This window comes from Bos indicus, chromosome 13 (genome assembly GCF_029378745.1).
Source record: "Bos indicus isolate NIAB-ARS_2022 breed Sahiwal x Tharparkar chromosome 13, NIAB-ARS_B.indTharparkar_mat_pri_1.0, whole genome shotgun sequence".
NCBI lineage: Eukaryota > Metazoa > Chordata > Mammalia > Artiodactyla > Bovidae > Bos > Bos indicus.
This window is the reverse complement of record NC_091772.1, coordinates 73148503-73164565: the sequence shown is the minus strand read 5'-3', so window position 1 is coordinate 73164565 and position 16063 is coordinate 73148503. Positions and strand designations below refer to the sequence as shown.

Below are 16063 nucleotides of genomic sequence, written 5' to 3'. Positions count from 1 at the left end.
GGCTTCAGTATGCAATTGAGGGGCACACAGTTAAGCCCATAATGCCAGTGATAACAAATCCATTCACACACTCAGACATGGGCTGCTGCTTTTTTTTTTTATTGAGAATATAGTTGCTGTACAATGTTGTATTAGTTTATGCTGTACAAGGAAGTGAATCAGCCATATGTATACATATATCCCCTCCCTCTTGAACCTCCCTTCCACTCCCCACCCCTCTAGGTGACCACCGAGCACCAAGCTGGGCTCTCTGTGCTATACAGCAGGTTCCCACCAGCTCTCTGTTTTACACATGGTATCTGTTCAGAGTTACCTAGGTAACATAGTTACCTAGGGGGCATTGACCATTTATTAGTTGAGTGACCTCGGGCAAATGATTTAACCTCCCTGAGCCCCAGTTTAAACAGCTGTGCAATCGGAATCCGTTTTTATAGCGTTATTGGGAAGATTGAATCTAGGGCTGATTTGGCCTTAGACAGTTCCTGACGAGCAGTCACCAATAGCCGTGGCCCACGTTGTTTGTGTACCTCTCTGCGTGCTTGAGGAACGGCTTACAGCTTACAGTGAGCTTCCACATTTATTATCTCCTGTGAGCCTCGCCTGCCAGGTAAGCTGAGTGTGGAAGATTCCATTGACAAACAAGAACCCTGAGTCTCGGTGAGGCTAAGTGACTTTGCCCAAAACGACCTAGACAAGACTGGAACTCGCCCCTACACATGTCTGACCCCAAAGTGTGTGCATCAAGACAATAGGTCTTGTGAGCGATAAGCCAGCCCACATTTAGAGAGGGGCAGAGTTACAACCTGAGGAGAGCAAATGAGGGTCCTGCAGCCACAGAGACCACCTGTCTGGCTGCTCTAAGAAAGAGAGGTTGACCGAGAAATGGGGAAGGTACTGCACAAAAGAGTCTGTTGGAAAAAAGGAAAGAGGCTAGTATGTGTGTTCTACATGTGGCAGCCACTTTAAAAGTTGAAGTATAATTGATTTACAGTATTGTGTTAATTTCAAATGTGCAGCAAAGTGATTCAGTTAGTTTTTCAGATTTTATTCTACTGTAGGTTATTATAAGATACTGAGTGTATTCCCCTATATGTGTGTGTGCACTAAGTTGCTCAGTTGTGTCCGGCTCTTTGCTACACCCATGAACTGTAGCCCGCCAGGCTCCTCTGTCCATGTGGATTCTCCAGGCAAGAATACTGGAGTGGGTAGCCATGGCCTCCTCCAGGGGATCTTCCCAAACCAGGGATCCAACCCAGGTCTTCTTCATTGCAGGTGGATTCTTTACCATCTGAACCATCAGGGGAGCCCATAGTCCCCTATGCTGTACAGTAAATCCTTGTTGCTTTTCTATTTTATATATAGTACTTTGTTAATCCCATACTCCTAATTTGTCCCTCCCATCTTCCCTTCCCTTCCCCTTTTGTAGCCATAACTGTTTTCTGTGTCTGTTTCAGTTTTGTGTGTACATTCATTTGTATTATTTTTCTAGATTCCACATTTAAGTGATATCATATAGTATTTGTCTTTGTCTGACTTCTTCACTCAGTGTAATATACTCTAGGTCTATTCACCTTGCTGCAAATGGCAATATTTCATTGTTTTTAAAGCTGAGTGTGTGTGTGTATGTGTGTATACATACCATATCTTCTTAAGCCGGTTGTCTGTTGATGGGCACTTGGGTGGTTTCCATGTCTTGACTTTGTAAATAGCGCTGCCATGAACATTGGGGTGCATGTATCTCTTCCAATGAGAATTTTCATCATTTTCCAGATATATACCCAGGAGTGGGATTGCTGGATCATATGGTAGCTCTATTTTGATTTTTTTAAGGACCCTCCATAGTGGGCTATGCCAATTTACAGTCTCATGAACAGGGTAGGAGGTTTCCCTTTTTCCCCTGTCCTCTCCAGCATTTATTGTGTGTAGACGTTTTGATGATGGCCGTATTGTCTGGTGTAAGGTGATACCTCATTGTGGTTTTTGATTTGCATTTTTCTAACAGTGATGTTGAGCATCTCTTCATGTGCCTATTGGCCATTTGTGTGTCTTCTTTGGAAAAAAATCTGTTTAGGTCATCTGCCCCTTTTTTGATTTTTTTCCCCCAGTATTGAGTTGTATGAGTTGTTTTATCCATTTTGGATATTAACCCTTTGTCAGTCTTATTTTCTCCTATTTCTGTCATTTGTCTTCGTTTTTTGATGGTATCCTTTGCTGTGCAAAAGTTTTTTGTACATTTGATTAGGTCCCATTTGTTTATTTTTGCTTTTATTTCTTTTGCCTTGGGCAAGCGATCTATGAAAGTATTGCTACTGTTTATGTCAGAATGTTTTGACTAAGTTCTTTTCTGGGAGTTTGATGATGTCATGTTTTAGGTGTTTAAATCATTTTGAGTTTACTTTTGTATATGCTGTGAAAATGTTCTAATTGCATTGATTTACATGTGGCTGTTCTAACCACTTTTATTTTTTTAATTTATTTAAAGTTTTTAAAAAATTTATTTATTATTTTTATTTGTCTGTGCCAGGTCTTAGTTGGGGCATGTGGGATCCAGTTCCCCAACCAGGGATCCAACTCAGGCCCCCTGCATTGGGAGAGCAGAGTCTTAGCCACTGGACCACCAGGGAAGTCCCCAACTACTAGCCCCATTTAAAACCTTTATTTCTGAGGATCTGGAAGCAGAGGGCAGGTGGATGAGGGGGTAGGTAGGACACTCACAATGTAGGGTCAGCCCTCAAGGCTGGGGCTCAAAGATGGGGCAGGTGGAAAGAAAGAGCAAGATTGGAGGCAAGAAGCCCATCATCCAAGAGCATCTGGTGGGACTTGAGCCATTTTAAGGAGGTGGACTTCCAGGACCCGGAGATGAATGAGGCACACGGTGACCCCAGGTTCTGTTTCTGGGCCTGTGAGTGGCGTTGGCAGGATCTGAACCACTGTGTCTCTTGCTCTGCAGGTGATCGTGTGGGGGAACTACGGGCGGATGGAGCGGAAGCAGTTCATGGGCGTGGCCCGCGTGCTGCTGGAGGAGCTGGACTTGACCACCCTGGCCGTGGGCTGGTACAAGCTCTTCCCCACCTCCTCCATGGTGGACCCAGCCACGGGCCCCCTGCTCCGGCAGGCGTCCCAGCTGTCCCTCGAGAGCACCGTGGGGCCCTGTGGCGAGCGATCTTAGTGCGGGGAGGGGGAGGGGCTCCCCGAGATGGTCCGGAGACCCTACCTGGGACCCCAGGCCCCAGGGCATATTGAACAGAGGAGGCCGGGGTTCTCCCCACCCAGTGGGGAAGCTGAATGGGGAGACTTGAACCCCCCAGGGCCCCTCCTCACCCCTTTTTTGCCTCCTATTCCCCGAGACCTTCCCTCTCCCGATGGGATTGGCTGCACTTTTGACTTGGCCGGTTCTTGACCTGGTGGATGTGTCTGCAGTCCGGAGAAAGGAAAGATCGAGGCGGCAGAGCACACCATCCTCCTGCCCCCGACTCTGTCCGACCGCACCCCCTTTTTGCCTCCTTGGAAGCTCGCTGCCCGGAGTCATGTCCAGAACCCAGCGGCCATCTCCATGGTGCCAATTACCAGCAAGTGTCTTTCCTGCGGCACCGGGTTCAGGCAGCTACTCCTGCCCCCCGAGCCTACGGGGCAGCTTTGCAAGGATCCGGCGCCAACTCCGGGGGCCCCGCGCCCCCGACTTGAAGAGGAGCTCAGGCCTCCCTCCGCCTGCCCATGGAAGGAGCTCTGCCGCCGCCTGTTCGAGTCCATCTGTCCGTCCCCTGCCTGTTCCTCTTTTGGTGGCTCTAGAACATGGGGTCCAGCAGGGACCAGGGGAGAGGAAAGGGGTGCCGGGGCCTGGCAGGGGCCCCCAGGGCACCTGGCTTTGTGGGATTGTAAGAAGCTAGTTTGCACACGGTGGGCGGACTGGAAAGAACTCTGTTGGCTGTGTTTCGACCGAGGAGCTGGGGGACCCTAATTTTCGAGAACCCCAGCCCCAGAGAGCTCACCAGTCTCTGAATTTGGGGGATGCCGGTTTAGAGAGGGAGTGTGAAGAAAGCTGGGATTGGGACTCGTGGTGCCAAGGTGAGGGGTTCCCAGGTAGGAGAATCCCTCCTTGTCGGATGAGGTCAAAGGTCATCTTGTCTGGCCCTCTGCCTCCAGGCTAAGGGCCTGGGGAGGCACGCGAGCTCCCCAGTTTTAGTCTTTTTAAACAAACCATCCTGTACTAAGGGCAGAACCAACTGCTCCGGCCTCAGTGACCTTGGCTCAAGGAGAGAAAGAGAATGAGGCGAGACAGGAGTGTGAGAAGGGGGAGATTCCTTCTTGAGCAGGCCTGGGGGCTGCCTTCCCGGCCCCACCCGGCCTGGTCCTCCCTGGAGCCTTTGGAAGCCCTTTTGCATGCGGGGAGGACACAGGCTGGCCCCTTTCTGTAGAAGCACATTTCTGCCACCTCCCCTGGGAGGCACCCAGCCACCCACTACCCACACACACACCCGCCGCCCCCCCATCATTACCCAGTCCTGCTGTGTAGGACGTAGTCTTGGTTAGCCGAGTAGGCTTAGAGTGCCTGGCCCTGGGCCAGGTCTTAGCTTCACATAGAGTCCTTACAGAGGGGATGGAGAAAATTCCAGGAGGCAGCCTTCTCCCTGCCGGCCTGGCCTGGGTCCAAGCCTGGACCTGGTTCAGGGGAGGCTGGCCCCTCCTCCTGCTCCTCCCTTTCCTCCCCCTCTTCATGTAGGGTTGTAGCCAGAGCCGCCCATGACACTCAGATGTTCTGATTTATTACCCTTGGGACTGATTTTATTTAGGAAGCACTCCTGAGGATGTGGGCCTTGGAGGGGGCTGGGGCTCCATCAGAGGAGGTGGTTTTCCACTGAGGATTGCCCAGCTGTGTTCTGTCCCACCTTATCCCCACTCTCCCCACACCCCACCATTTAGGCTGTGGACCAGGTGAGCCCTTCCACCTGGAACTCTCCCCTCCCCTGGCCTGTTCCCAGCCCTGGGCATCCTTTGAAGTTCTGGTTGAGTTATAGCGCTCCCCTGCATAGGGATGGGGAGATGGAAGCGTCCCCCCCTTGGTCCAGGAGGCCTTCTGACCTTCCTGGAATCATGGCGGCTGGAATCCCAAGGCTGGGGTGGAGGCAGCGGGGCTCAGAACTGGCCCCTCCCCTGTGCTTTTTTTTTTTTTAAACCAGTGTGATTTCTCTGCCGTTTGTTTATTACTCACCATTCGGAATATTTTGAGCCAGGAGAGCGCCTTCTCTCTCCAGCTGTCACTGCTCTGGTAGTTCAGGGGTAGCATTTCAAAGCCGGGTTGGGGCCTGGCTGTCCCAACCTGAGGACAGGGTGGGCACAGCCTTGCTCCCCAACCTGAGCCCGCCCTGTTGGGGGTGGGTCTGCACAGCCTTTATAAAGAGAGAAGGCGCTCCAAAGCAATAACATCCTGAGGGTGGTCACCGAGGGCCCCCCTCAATGACTTTCTGTTTGTTCTGTGGTTTTTCAGCTCACCTCCCGGAGGGGTGGGGTGGCACGGGGGCTGGAGCCCTCTTTCTTTGTATCATCGTTGTGAGCACATGGCCACCTTCCAAGGGGCTCCGACCATTGGGCATGAGACCCCCCATCTGTCCTCACCCAGGGATGGGGGCTTGGGGAGGGAGTGGCTGTTCTCATCATTAGCTTTGGGGAACCTTCCAGCCTGCTCCTATCTGGTCCTTTGCCAGCTCAAACTTCCCCATTTGAAGAGGAGCTGAGAGGGTGGCACTGGGGGAATTAGGGGTGTGAGGGGCCTGGGGGTCTCTAAGGGACGATTCTTTTTTCAATCTCTGGGCCAAAGGTCACATGCCAGGGTACGGTGGGAGGGAGTCATCTCCACCTTCCTTCTCCAGAATCTGCCTGTCACACTAAAGGAAAAGGAGCTTTGGGACCATCGGTGAAATGATTTCCATCTTAACAGAGAGATCACAGGCCCCTGGGGTCACCTGTGAGTTCACGACACTGGCAATCTGGGCCTCCTCAACCCCCCAGAGGCTGAGCTGGAGCCAGGGCAGGACCAAGTGGGGCCACCATCTCCCCCCCGCAATATTTCCTCTGCCCTTCTCTCCATGGCCTCCTCCCAGGGGCCTTGAAAAAGATGGGCAGCGCTGATTATAGTCCCATCTGAGAGGGCAGGAAACCAAAGCTCAGAATCAGTAAGTGGCTTGCCCAAGACAAGACCCCTCAGCAATGAGGCCAGAACAGAAGCAGCTCTGTCCTTCTTCCTCCATGGAACAGCAGACCATTGCTCCAGGGCACATTTGCCATAATGAGGATCTGTGACCTTTAGGCCCTGGACCACCCCGCGCTGCTTGCTTGCATCTTGATGGGCCAGTAACTTTTCTGGGCCTTGGGTTTAGGGGGAAGGGTTGCCATAGAGACCTTGCTCTCCTGGGTGGGGGATGGGGGGGGGGGGTCTGCCCTGACTGACCTGAGGCTGTGCAGGCTGTGGTCCTGGTCTTGATGCTAAGTGGGGACTCCCCCCAAGGGACCACAGCCCCTCTGAGACCACTCTGAGGGAGGCCAGACAGCACTTCCTGGGGCTGTGTGGGAGTGAGGGGGGCGATGGTACACCTCACATTAAGGCATTCCCCCCCAAACCTTTAGAGAGAATAACATGGGAACTTCTCGGAGTGCTTTTCACACCTGTGTGTTTGCAAAGTGCTTTTATCTCTCGTGTACCCTCACAAGAGCTCCCGGGCAGTCGGTGGAGGCCTGGGTGAGTTATCAGCCCCATTTTACAGAAGAAGCTGAGGCCCGGGGAGGGGAAGGTACTCGCTAAGGTGCCACTGGGAGTTGGTGGCTGAGCTCAGGGGAGAACTCAGTTTTCCAGCGGTTCAGAGCTCTTTTCTTCAATGTGGGGCAAAGCAGAGTTGAGGTCATGTACTTGACAAGCTGATCCACCGTCCAGCTCCTTACATCTGGAGCTCATGGGCACATCTCAGCGTTGAGAGGCACCGCTGAGCCCCGCTGCCCTTGGAGCACAGCTGTTGCGTTAGGCAAGGCCACCTGCATTTATTTATTGAGCAGCAGCCCTGTGCCAGACCCAGGGGACGGGGTGCCCCGACTCCATCGCCCACTGTCCTGTAATGACTCCTTTGGGCTCCAGGAGGCCCCATGTCTTATAGCAGCACCTCAGAGTGGACGGAAAGCTTTCATGTCCATGAGCTCATCTGACTCACAAACCCCGCCCGGGAGCCGCTGACATGCCCGTTTGACTCATAGCTTCTGTGAGGGCAAAGTGGAGACTTGAACCCAGGGCCTTGGACATCATCTCTGAGCCCTTTCACCGTACCACTGCCTCCTGAGCGGGTGGCAGGAAGGCAGACCCCTGGTCCTCAGGCCCACTCTCCACTCACCTTTCCCCGTCTTCCCTCTCCAGGAGCAGGAGCCCCTCAGGCTTTGGGGGAGGGAGGGTTTCTGGGGCCCCTGGGTTGGAGCAGGTCACGTTGCATTGTGTTCATGACCATGTAGCTCATGTTGAAAATTAAAGTTTTTGGCTTTTCTAACCCAGCTTGCTCTGTTTTGTGTTGACGCAGTTCTCTCTGGGATGCTGAGGGCTGTTAATTTTAATGACCTGAGTGCTGTGCCATTTCAGCTTTGTTAGTGTCCATTTATACAGGTCTGGGGCCCATCCCAGCACCACTTCCAGAGATGCACAGGAGGGAACAGGGTACTGGGTGAACTCATTTTACAGATGTGGAAACTAAGGCCCAGGGAGGGGATGAGAATTCCCTCAAGTCCCATTGTGGCTGATTGGCAATAACCAGACCTCACAGTTCCCAGAAGAGACTGTGGCCCAGGGACTGCCCTGGCGGTCCAGTGGTTGACTCCACACTTAGAAAGTAAAGATTTGATCCCCACGACTGAAGTGACTTAGCAGCAGTAGCAGCAGCAGGGAACTAAGATCCCACATACTGCACACAGCGGCCAGGGTTGGGGGTGGGGGGAAGACTGGTCCAGGTAGTCCCAGTGACACGGTGGGTGTCAGCAAGACCCCCTCCCCCATCCAAAAATGGGGCTGGCCAAGGACAAAGAACATGACATTTGGGGCTGGGGCCAGTTCCACTCTACATGCCGAGTAAGAGAAATGAGTAGTCTTTAAATGGTGCACATTTTGCCCAGTGGTCCACGCTGGATGGTAAATGTTTTCAGTCCATCTGATCCCCGTGCTTCTCATAGTGGGAGCGGCTGGCCTCACTGGTTAGGATTCCAGTGTGGGAAGTCGTGCATCTCCCCCACAACGCGGAAAACCCACGTTCCCGTGGGTTTCACACAACAGAAAAACGGGCATCGTGGAGAATGTGTGTGGCCACGCCTTCCTAGAACAATTTGGACCACAGGGGACTTGCACCTACGGGGCAACTTAAGAGTCGTGCTTTTGCTTATGATGCGACTTTTAATGTATTTTTGGAGAGGAGAGCGGGGCTCGCGCCCCAGAAGGGAGTGAGAAACTGCTCGTGGCAGAGGACGGCATTGAGGCCGCGGCCCCTCAGCCCTTCTCCAAGCTCTGGGGAGGGGGCGACGACAGGTGAATCCAGACCCTCAGGTTCTAGGATCGACCCCCCGGATGAGTTTCTGGGGCCCAGCCAAGGACCACTTCCAGAGATGCACAGGAGGGAAGGGCTATCAGATGGACTTCCGCCGGGCCGGGGGCCTATCGGCTCTGCCGCCGCCCCCAGCCCCGGGGCTGGCGGGGGGCGAGAAGCCGGGATTGTCGCGGGAGCACAGCTCCAGCCGGTGGAGGCGGCAGGAGACGGAGATGAGGCCGGCGCGGCGCGCGGGGCCTCGGTTCTCGGGCGCCCCCCGGCGGAGCGGGCGGGCAGCGCGCTCAGGCGCGTCCGCGCCGGCCGCCAGGAAGCGCAGGACCACGAGGTTGAGGAAGGCGCCGATGACCGTGAGCCCCAGGAGGATGTACAGGAAGCTGAAGGCCACGTAGGGCGGCTTTCTCTGCAGCGCCTCGTCGTTCTGCAGCGCCACAAAGTCGCCGAAGCCGATGGTGGTGAGCGTGATGAAGCAGTAGTAGTAGGCGTGGAAGAAGGTCCAGCCCTCGAAGTGCGCGAAGGCGGCGGCCCCGAGGGCCAGGGTGCCCGCGCACACCAGCAGCCCGGCCACCGCCATGTTCTCGGGGGACACGCGCGGCCGCCGCAGGCCCAGGCAGCGCTTGGCCGCCAGCAGGAGGCGCCGCACCAGCGCGTTCAGCCGCTCGCCGAGGCTCTGGAAGGTGACCAGGGTCAGGGGGATGCCCAGGAGCGCGTAGAACATGCAGAAGACCTTGCCCGAGTCCGTGCCCGGCGCGGCGTGGCCGTACCCTGGAGGAGGAAGGAAGGGGGAGGCTGACGAGCGTCCGTCTCCTCACACACAGGCCTTCTTCCTGCCGGGTCTCTGTCCCCATCCTCCAGAGCCCGCAGAGCATGTTGAAATGCTGGTTCGAACTAGGTCATTCCCCCGGCTTTAAAACCTTCTGTGGCTACCCATAATCGGCCCAAGTTGTAAACAACCTAAAATACCCTTCTCCTGGGGAATGGATAAACAACCTGTGGTACATCCATACAACGGACTGATTCTTTTCCGCCACAGGAAGGAAGGAACTGCTGTTTCCTCAGCAACAGAAGATGGATCTCAAATGTTTTATGCTGAGTGAAAGGAGCCAAGCTCAAAAAGCTATATATTGCTGGGTTCCATTTAAATGACATTCTGTAGGGTAACTGGCACAACTTCTGTGGCAAAACTAGGATCAGCGAACAGACCTGTGGTTGCCAGTCCTTGGAGGTGAGAGAAGCGAGTGAACTAACTACAAACAGGCACGATGGAATTTTGGGGACGGCTAGCAATGTTCTGCCTTGAAATCATGGCTGCAGTTACACGACAGGTTTTCTTTTGGCAAAACCTGCACAGGTGTACACTGAAAAAGAATGAATTTGAATCTGTAAATTGTGCCCTTGATAGAAAAAAAAAAATCTGTTGTGGCTCCCCAGTATCCTCAGGGTACAGTCCGCGCTCTCAGGCAACGCCGTGACCTGAACCCCCTCTCCCTGCAGCCTCCCATGCCGTTTCAGCCAGCCTGTCCTTTTCTCATGCTTCCCCTCCCCCCAGTGGACTTTCCCCCTGCCCACACCCAGGTAGCCGTTCCCAGTTCCTGTGCCAAGCCAGGCTCTCATGAAACACCTATTTCAGTCTGGTGGAGTCCCTCACTGATCCCCTAAATGTGTAGGGAACGCAAACATGAGTGGGCTGCCTTGAGTCCGGCACGAGGAACAATGAATGATTGTCCGGAACAGTCATTGTGGGATTGGTGGATGTGTATCTCTTCCAGGACCCAAGGTCCTGGAAAGTGAAAGCTTTCATGGTATTCTCAAAGGGCCCCATAACCCAGGAAAAGTCAGGTGTCCCTTCCCCAGTAGAATATGCCTCTTCCAGCAAATTGTCCCCATCTGCCAAACGATAAATACACCTTTGGCCTGTGCTGTTCCGCAGTGAGGAAAGCAGTCCTCTAAAATACACACACGTGCAAAGTGATGTGTGCATGGGAGTTGTCGTTGCCACAGTGTTGGTGACAGCAAAAATAAGAAGCAGCTTAAATGTTCATCAGAAAGAGCCTGGTGAAAAACAGCCATGGTGCCATCCAATGATGGTTGTGGTTCCAACTGAGGGCCATTTAGCCCCTGAGGGGACAGTTGGCAATGTCTGGAGACAGGTTTGGTTGTCACACCTGAGAGGTGGTGGGTGCTGCTGGCATCTGGTGGGTGCAGGCCAGGGTCCTGTTTAACATTCTCTGATGCATAGGACAGTCCCCACAATCGGAATTTGTTGTTGTTTAGTCGCTCAGTCGTGTCCAACTGTTGGGGTCCATGGACTGTAGCCCACCAGGCTCCTCTGTCCATGGAATTCTCCAGGCAAGAATACTGGGGTGGGTTGCCACTTCCTTCTCCAGGGGATCTTCCTGATCCAGGGATCAAACCTGCGACTCCTGCCTTGGCAGGTGAATTCTTTACCACTGAGTTACCAAGGAAGCCCACCAGAATAGCCAGTCCAAAATGTCAACAGTGCCAGGGTGGAGGAGCCCTGCTAATCAGCCATGAAAAAGAGGACACAGTTCTTCAGGGACTGATGTAAAGAAATCACCAGAATATACGAAGTGAAAACAGCAAGAGACAAAAAGGCATGTATAACACAATGCCTCTATCATGTATAAAAGTACAAGTAGCTCAGTCGTGGCTGACTCTGCAACCCATGGACTCTATACAGTCCATGGAATTCCCCAGGCAGAATACTGGAGTGGGTGGCCTTTCCCTTCTCTAGGGGATCTTCCCAGGCCAGGGATCGAACCCAGGTCTCCCGCATTGCAGGCAGATTCTTTACCAGCTGAACCACCAGGGAAGCCCAAGAGTACTGGAGTGGGCAGCCTATCCCTTCTCCAGCGGCTCTTCCTGACCCAGGAATCGAACTGGGGTCTCCTGCATTGTAGATGGATTCCTTACCAACTGAGCTACCTGTGTGTGTTGTAAAGGAATATATAGGCAGAGAAGATACTTGGAAGGATACTCAAAAAACATAACTGCATTTGATCCAGAGAAGGGAATTTATAGGTTGACGGATGTGGAGAAAGGGAGACTTCCTTTCATCCTATACCTTTTGTACCGTGTGAAGTGTGTGCATATATAACATTTGAAATATCAACACTAGATACATATATATATATATTTAAAGATCTATGACTCCACTTCATGTTTCTACTTCATGGCTCTATTAGTCTGCCTCTATCTATCTGCGGGGCAGGGACCCTGCTGCCACTAAACGGTGAGGTCCTTGAGGCCAGAGACCAAACTAGTCATTTCTCACGTCCCTGATCACCAGTGCCCTGCACAGACTAGGAGCTCAATGAAAGTTTAAATAATCAGTAATAATAATACTCAAACCAGATTGAAGGAGGTACAGAGTGTGAGACGGAGGAGCGTCTTTAAGAATAAAAGGCCAGGCAGTGCTGTTTCCAGCCATTTGTCTGGTTTTGACAGACAGGAAAATGAATAATGATAATAACTAGGCATGCTAGGTACTCTACATGGATTATTTTATTTAATCGTCTCAATGACTGTATGAGATTATTATCCCCATCTTACAGATAAGGACACTAGGCTCAGAGGGAGAAAGCTGCCCAAAGGTCACAGGGTTGAGCTGTTAACCACTATCCTCCATAGCTTCTCAGTGGCTCTTTGCTGTTCCTGCAGAGCTCAGCCCCTGGGTTCTGTCGCCTGGCTCTGCAAGGCTAGCTTTTGCAGCCTGGCTCACACAACCATACTGGCGCCCCCAGGTGGCAGGAAGCGGTAAAACTGCTATTTCCTCAGTCGCTCTCCACACCCTGGTCCCTACTCCCTCCCCATCCCAGGTGCAGGTCAGAGGCAAGCAGTCAGAAGTGGAGGCCACATCCAGCTGGGAGGCCTCCAAAATGTGGGGGAGGGCAGAGGAGGTGGACAGGGTCCCACACCCTGGGTGCAGAGACAGGGAGGGTCTTAGGCTGAGCCAAGAGAGAGAAGCAGGGGTACCCAGGCTGACAGGAGGGGTCAAAAGGGCTGAATAGGAGCTGGGCCCACAGTTGGCAAATAATGAATTGTCATTATTGCTAATTAACAGTCCCTACTTAGCCTCAGGACTTGTGCTATGCATTTAACCTGCTTGACCTCACTTAAACCTGGCAATCACTCAGTAAGATAGCAACAGTTGCACTTTGTAGTTGAGGAAACCGGGGCTCAGAGAGGTACAATCAATTGCCAGAGAAGGCAGGAGGCAACAGAGATGAAAACCGGAACTCTGGCCTCTGTAATTTCGGAATGTAGGCTTTCAACTCCACCACTAAACCCACAAACTCACACTGACTTGCAAGAGCATTATGGAGGAGCTTTCTCCGCAGCACTGGTTTCCAGGGTGGTGGTCCAGGCCCAAAGAGACACTGGGACCTCCACAGCCAGCCTGGGGTGGTGGATGGAGCCCCGAGAGCCTGCTCCACTCCTTTCCTGCTTCCCCAGGCTTGGGCTCCGCAGGTACCAACCAGTCGGTAGCCATGGCAACGGTTGGAGGTCCAGATGCTGCAGAGAAAGTGCTCTGAATCCCCGAGGGTGAGGTCCAAAGCTGGTGGTAATCAGTCATTCCTTTAACAAATATTTATTGAGTGTCTACTACAAGCTAGGCACTGGCCATATTGCAGGGACTAAGACAGATTAGGCGCCCGTTCTCTTTTTTGTTATAACACAAAAATCAATCTCCGCCTCGCCCCCCCGCCCCCGCCGCTTTTTGTTAGTGCTTTCTACTTGTCAGGCCCTGTGCTAAAACTTTATACATATATTATCTCCTTAATGAAAACTGTCTCACTACAGCCTTGAGATAGGGCCTATTAGCACCCCTCTTTTACAGAGGAGAAAACCTGAGGCTCAGAGAGGTTAAGCAACTGGTCTGAGGTCACACAGCTAACGTGATGCCCCCCAGGCAAGGAAGCAACTCCAGCCACTTGGGCTTCCGACTCCACTTTATCAATCTCCCAGCCCCTGCCACTGCCTCTTGGCAAAGGGGACCTACTGTCTCCTCCCAGCCGGGCCTGCGTGGAAACCACTGAGCCCATCCGACAGAGGGAGGCAAGTGAGGTTCGGCGAGCTGAAATGACTGCTTCAAAGTCACCCCGCCTGGCAGAGGCAGAGGTGGGACTGAAACCCCGGGACGCCGCGGGTGCCTGGGGATGGAGCAAGCGCCGAGGGGGAGGTGCCGGGGGCCGCTCACCGATGGTGGTGATGACGGTGATGGCGAAGTAGAAGGAGCCGGCGAACTTCCACTGGCGGCCGGCGCGGTGCGGCTCGGCTTGCAGCGCCAGGCGCTCCAGCTCGCGGTAGTCCTCGGCCGAGAAGCCGTACTTCCTCCGCAACTCGCTCCGCTTCTGGGCCAGCAGCCGCTTGCGGCCGCTCTCCGCCTCGGACTCGAGCGCGTCGAAGACGGCGGCGCCCACCAGGAGGTAGGAGAGGATGCACAGGACGAGCGCGGCGGTGCGCGCGCTCTGCTTCCTCATCGCCGAGCCCCAGGCCCCGCGCCGCGCTCGCCGCCGCCCCGTCCATGCGCCCCGACGGTCGCCCCGCGCCCCGCTCGCCGCAGGAGTCGGGGCTGCGGACGGCTGGGGTGTGGCACCCCGGGGCGGCGCCTCGGCGGGGCGGGGCAAGGGGCCGACGAGGGCCCGGAGGGCTCCTGCAGCTGCCACCTGCCTGCGCCTCCCCTGCCTTTGTTTCCCCGGCGGCACCCCGGGGCTGTAGCGTCTGCAGGTCGTGACAGCGAGACCGAAGCGCCCAAAGTCCAGCTGTGCAGGCGCCCGGTCTCCACCGCCCTCCTCGTCCTGTGACCTTGGGCAAGTCATTCATTCCTTCGTTCGGTTGGTCATCCAGCAAATACTTACCAAGCACCTGCTGGTACACACGATCTATTACATTCCTGGTGTAAATAGAGCGGATATCCTAGGATAGAGGGTTGTATGAAAAACAAACAAAAAGATAATTTAAGAAAAGTGTGAGGGTCTTCTCTGGCGGCCCAGCGGTTAAGACTCCGCGCCTCCACTGCCAGGGGCGCGGGTTGGATCGCTGGTCGGGGAACTAAGATTCCTACAGGCCAATGGCACGGCCAAAACAAAAAAAAAAAGCGTGAGAAGGAAAACATCCTGTCTTGCAAGGCAGGTGGAGGGTGGGAGCTGAAGGGGCAATTACAGCTAAGACGGTGGGAGAAAGCGTCCCCGGGGAGCAACTGGCGGCATGTGCAGGTCCTTTAAGCAGAGAAGCCAGTGTGTCTGGAGTCACAGTAATTGGGGTGGTGGGGGGTCAGGGTGGGGGTGGGGATGAAAAGGAAGACAGAGAGTCCAGTTCACAGGGGATTTTACAGGCCCTCTGTTAGTTCCCTGGTGGCTCAAATGGTAAAGAGTCTGCCTGCAGTGTGGGAGACCTGGGTTCGATCCCTGTGTCAGGAAGATCCCCTGGAGAAGGAAATGGCAACCCACTCCGATACTCTTGCCTGGAGAATCCCGTGGATGGAGAAGCCTGGGGAGCTAGAGTCCATGGGGTCACAAAGAGTCGGACATGACTGAGTGACTTGACTTGACTTCTTCAGTTCAGTTCAGTTCAGCTCAGTCGCTCAGTCGTGTCCGACTCTTTGCGACCCCATGAATCACAGCATGCCAGGCCTCCCTGTCCATCACCAACTCCCGGAGTTCACTGAGACTCACGTCCATCGAGTCAGTGATGCCATCCAGCCATCTCATCCTCTGTCGTCCCCTTCTCCTGCTGCCCCCCATCCCTCCCAGCATCAGAGTCTTTTCCAATGAGTCAACTCTTCGCATAAGGTGGCCAAAGTATTGGAGTTTCAGCTTTAGTATCATTCCCTCCAAAGAAATCCCAGGGCTGATCTCCTTCGAATGGACTGGTGGGATCTCCTTGCAGTCCAAGGGACTCTCAAGAGCCTTCTCCAACACCACAGTTCAAAAGCATCAATTCTTCGGCACTCAGCTTTCTTCACAGTCCAACTCTCACATCCATACATGACCACTGGAAAAACCATAGCCTTGACTAGACGGACCTTTGTTGGCAAAGTAATGTCTCTGCTTTCGAATATGCTATCAAGGTTGGTCATAACTTTCCTTCCAAGGAGTAAGCGTCTTTTAATTTCATGGCTGCAGTCACCATCTGCAGTGATTTTGGAGGCCCCCAAAATAAAGTCTGACACTGTTTCCACTGTTTCCCCATCTATTTGCCATGAAGTGATGGGACCAGATGCCATGATCTTCGTTTTCTGAATGTTGAGCTTTAAGCCAACTTTTTCACTCTCCACTTTCACTTTCATCAAGAGGCTTTGTAGTTCCTCTTCACTTTCTGCCATAAGGGTGGTGTCTTCTGCATATCTGAGGTTATTGATATTTCTCCTGGCAATCTTGATTCCAGCTTGTGTTTCTTCCAGTCCAGCGTTTCTCATGATGTACTCTGCATATAAGTTAAATAAGCAGGGTGACAATATACAGCCTTGATGTACTCCT

The 16063-nt window shown here is 53.5% G+C and overlaps 2 protein-coding genes across 4 annotated transcripts in view; one reads left to right on the top strand and one right to left on the bottom strand.

The window, feature by feature from the left end:
* RIMS4 (regulating synaptic membrane exocytosis 4) overlaps window positions 1-7523 on the top strand; it is a 72212-nt gene extending 64689 nt beyond the window's left edge. For 2 of the 3 annotated variants that reach the window (XM_070801738.1, XM_070801737.1), the window contains exon 6: window positions 2951-7523. In XM_070801738.1, coding sequence (XP_070657839.1) covers window positions 2951-3169 — 219 coding nt within the window. In that variant the 3' untranslated portion in view covers window positions 3170-7523. The remainder of the gene's footprint in view (window positions 1-2950) is intronic. The other variant, XR_011570234.1, reaches the window with a different exon arrangement.
* Window positions 7524-8393: 870 nt separating this feature from the next.
* Window positions 8394-14065, bottom strand: KCNK15 (potassium two pore domain channel subfamily K member 15). The gene is made up of 2 exons (XM_019972841.2): window positions 13783-14065; window positions 8394-9326 (listed from the first exon to the last, which is right to left on the bottom strand). Exons 1-2 carry the CDS (start codon window positions 14063-14065, stop codon window positions 8644-8646), a joined length of 966 nt encoding a protein of 321 aa, XP_019828400.2. The 3' UTR covers window positions 8394-8643.
* Window positions 14066-16063: the final 1998 nt, after the last annotated feature.

Bases quoted from the DNA above. Each gene is read 5' to 3' on its own strand.
- KCNK15 (XM_019972841.2), bottom strand. From the start codon at position 14,065: ATGAGGAAGCAGAGCGCGCGCACCGCCGCGCTCGTCCTGTGCATCCTC. The intron at 9,327-13,782 runs GTGAGCGGCCCC...TTCCTCCTCCAG, and splicing joins CACCGTCATCACCACCATCG to GGTACGGCCACGCCGCGCCG.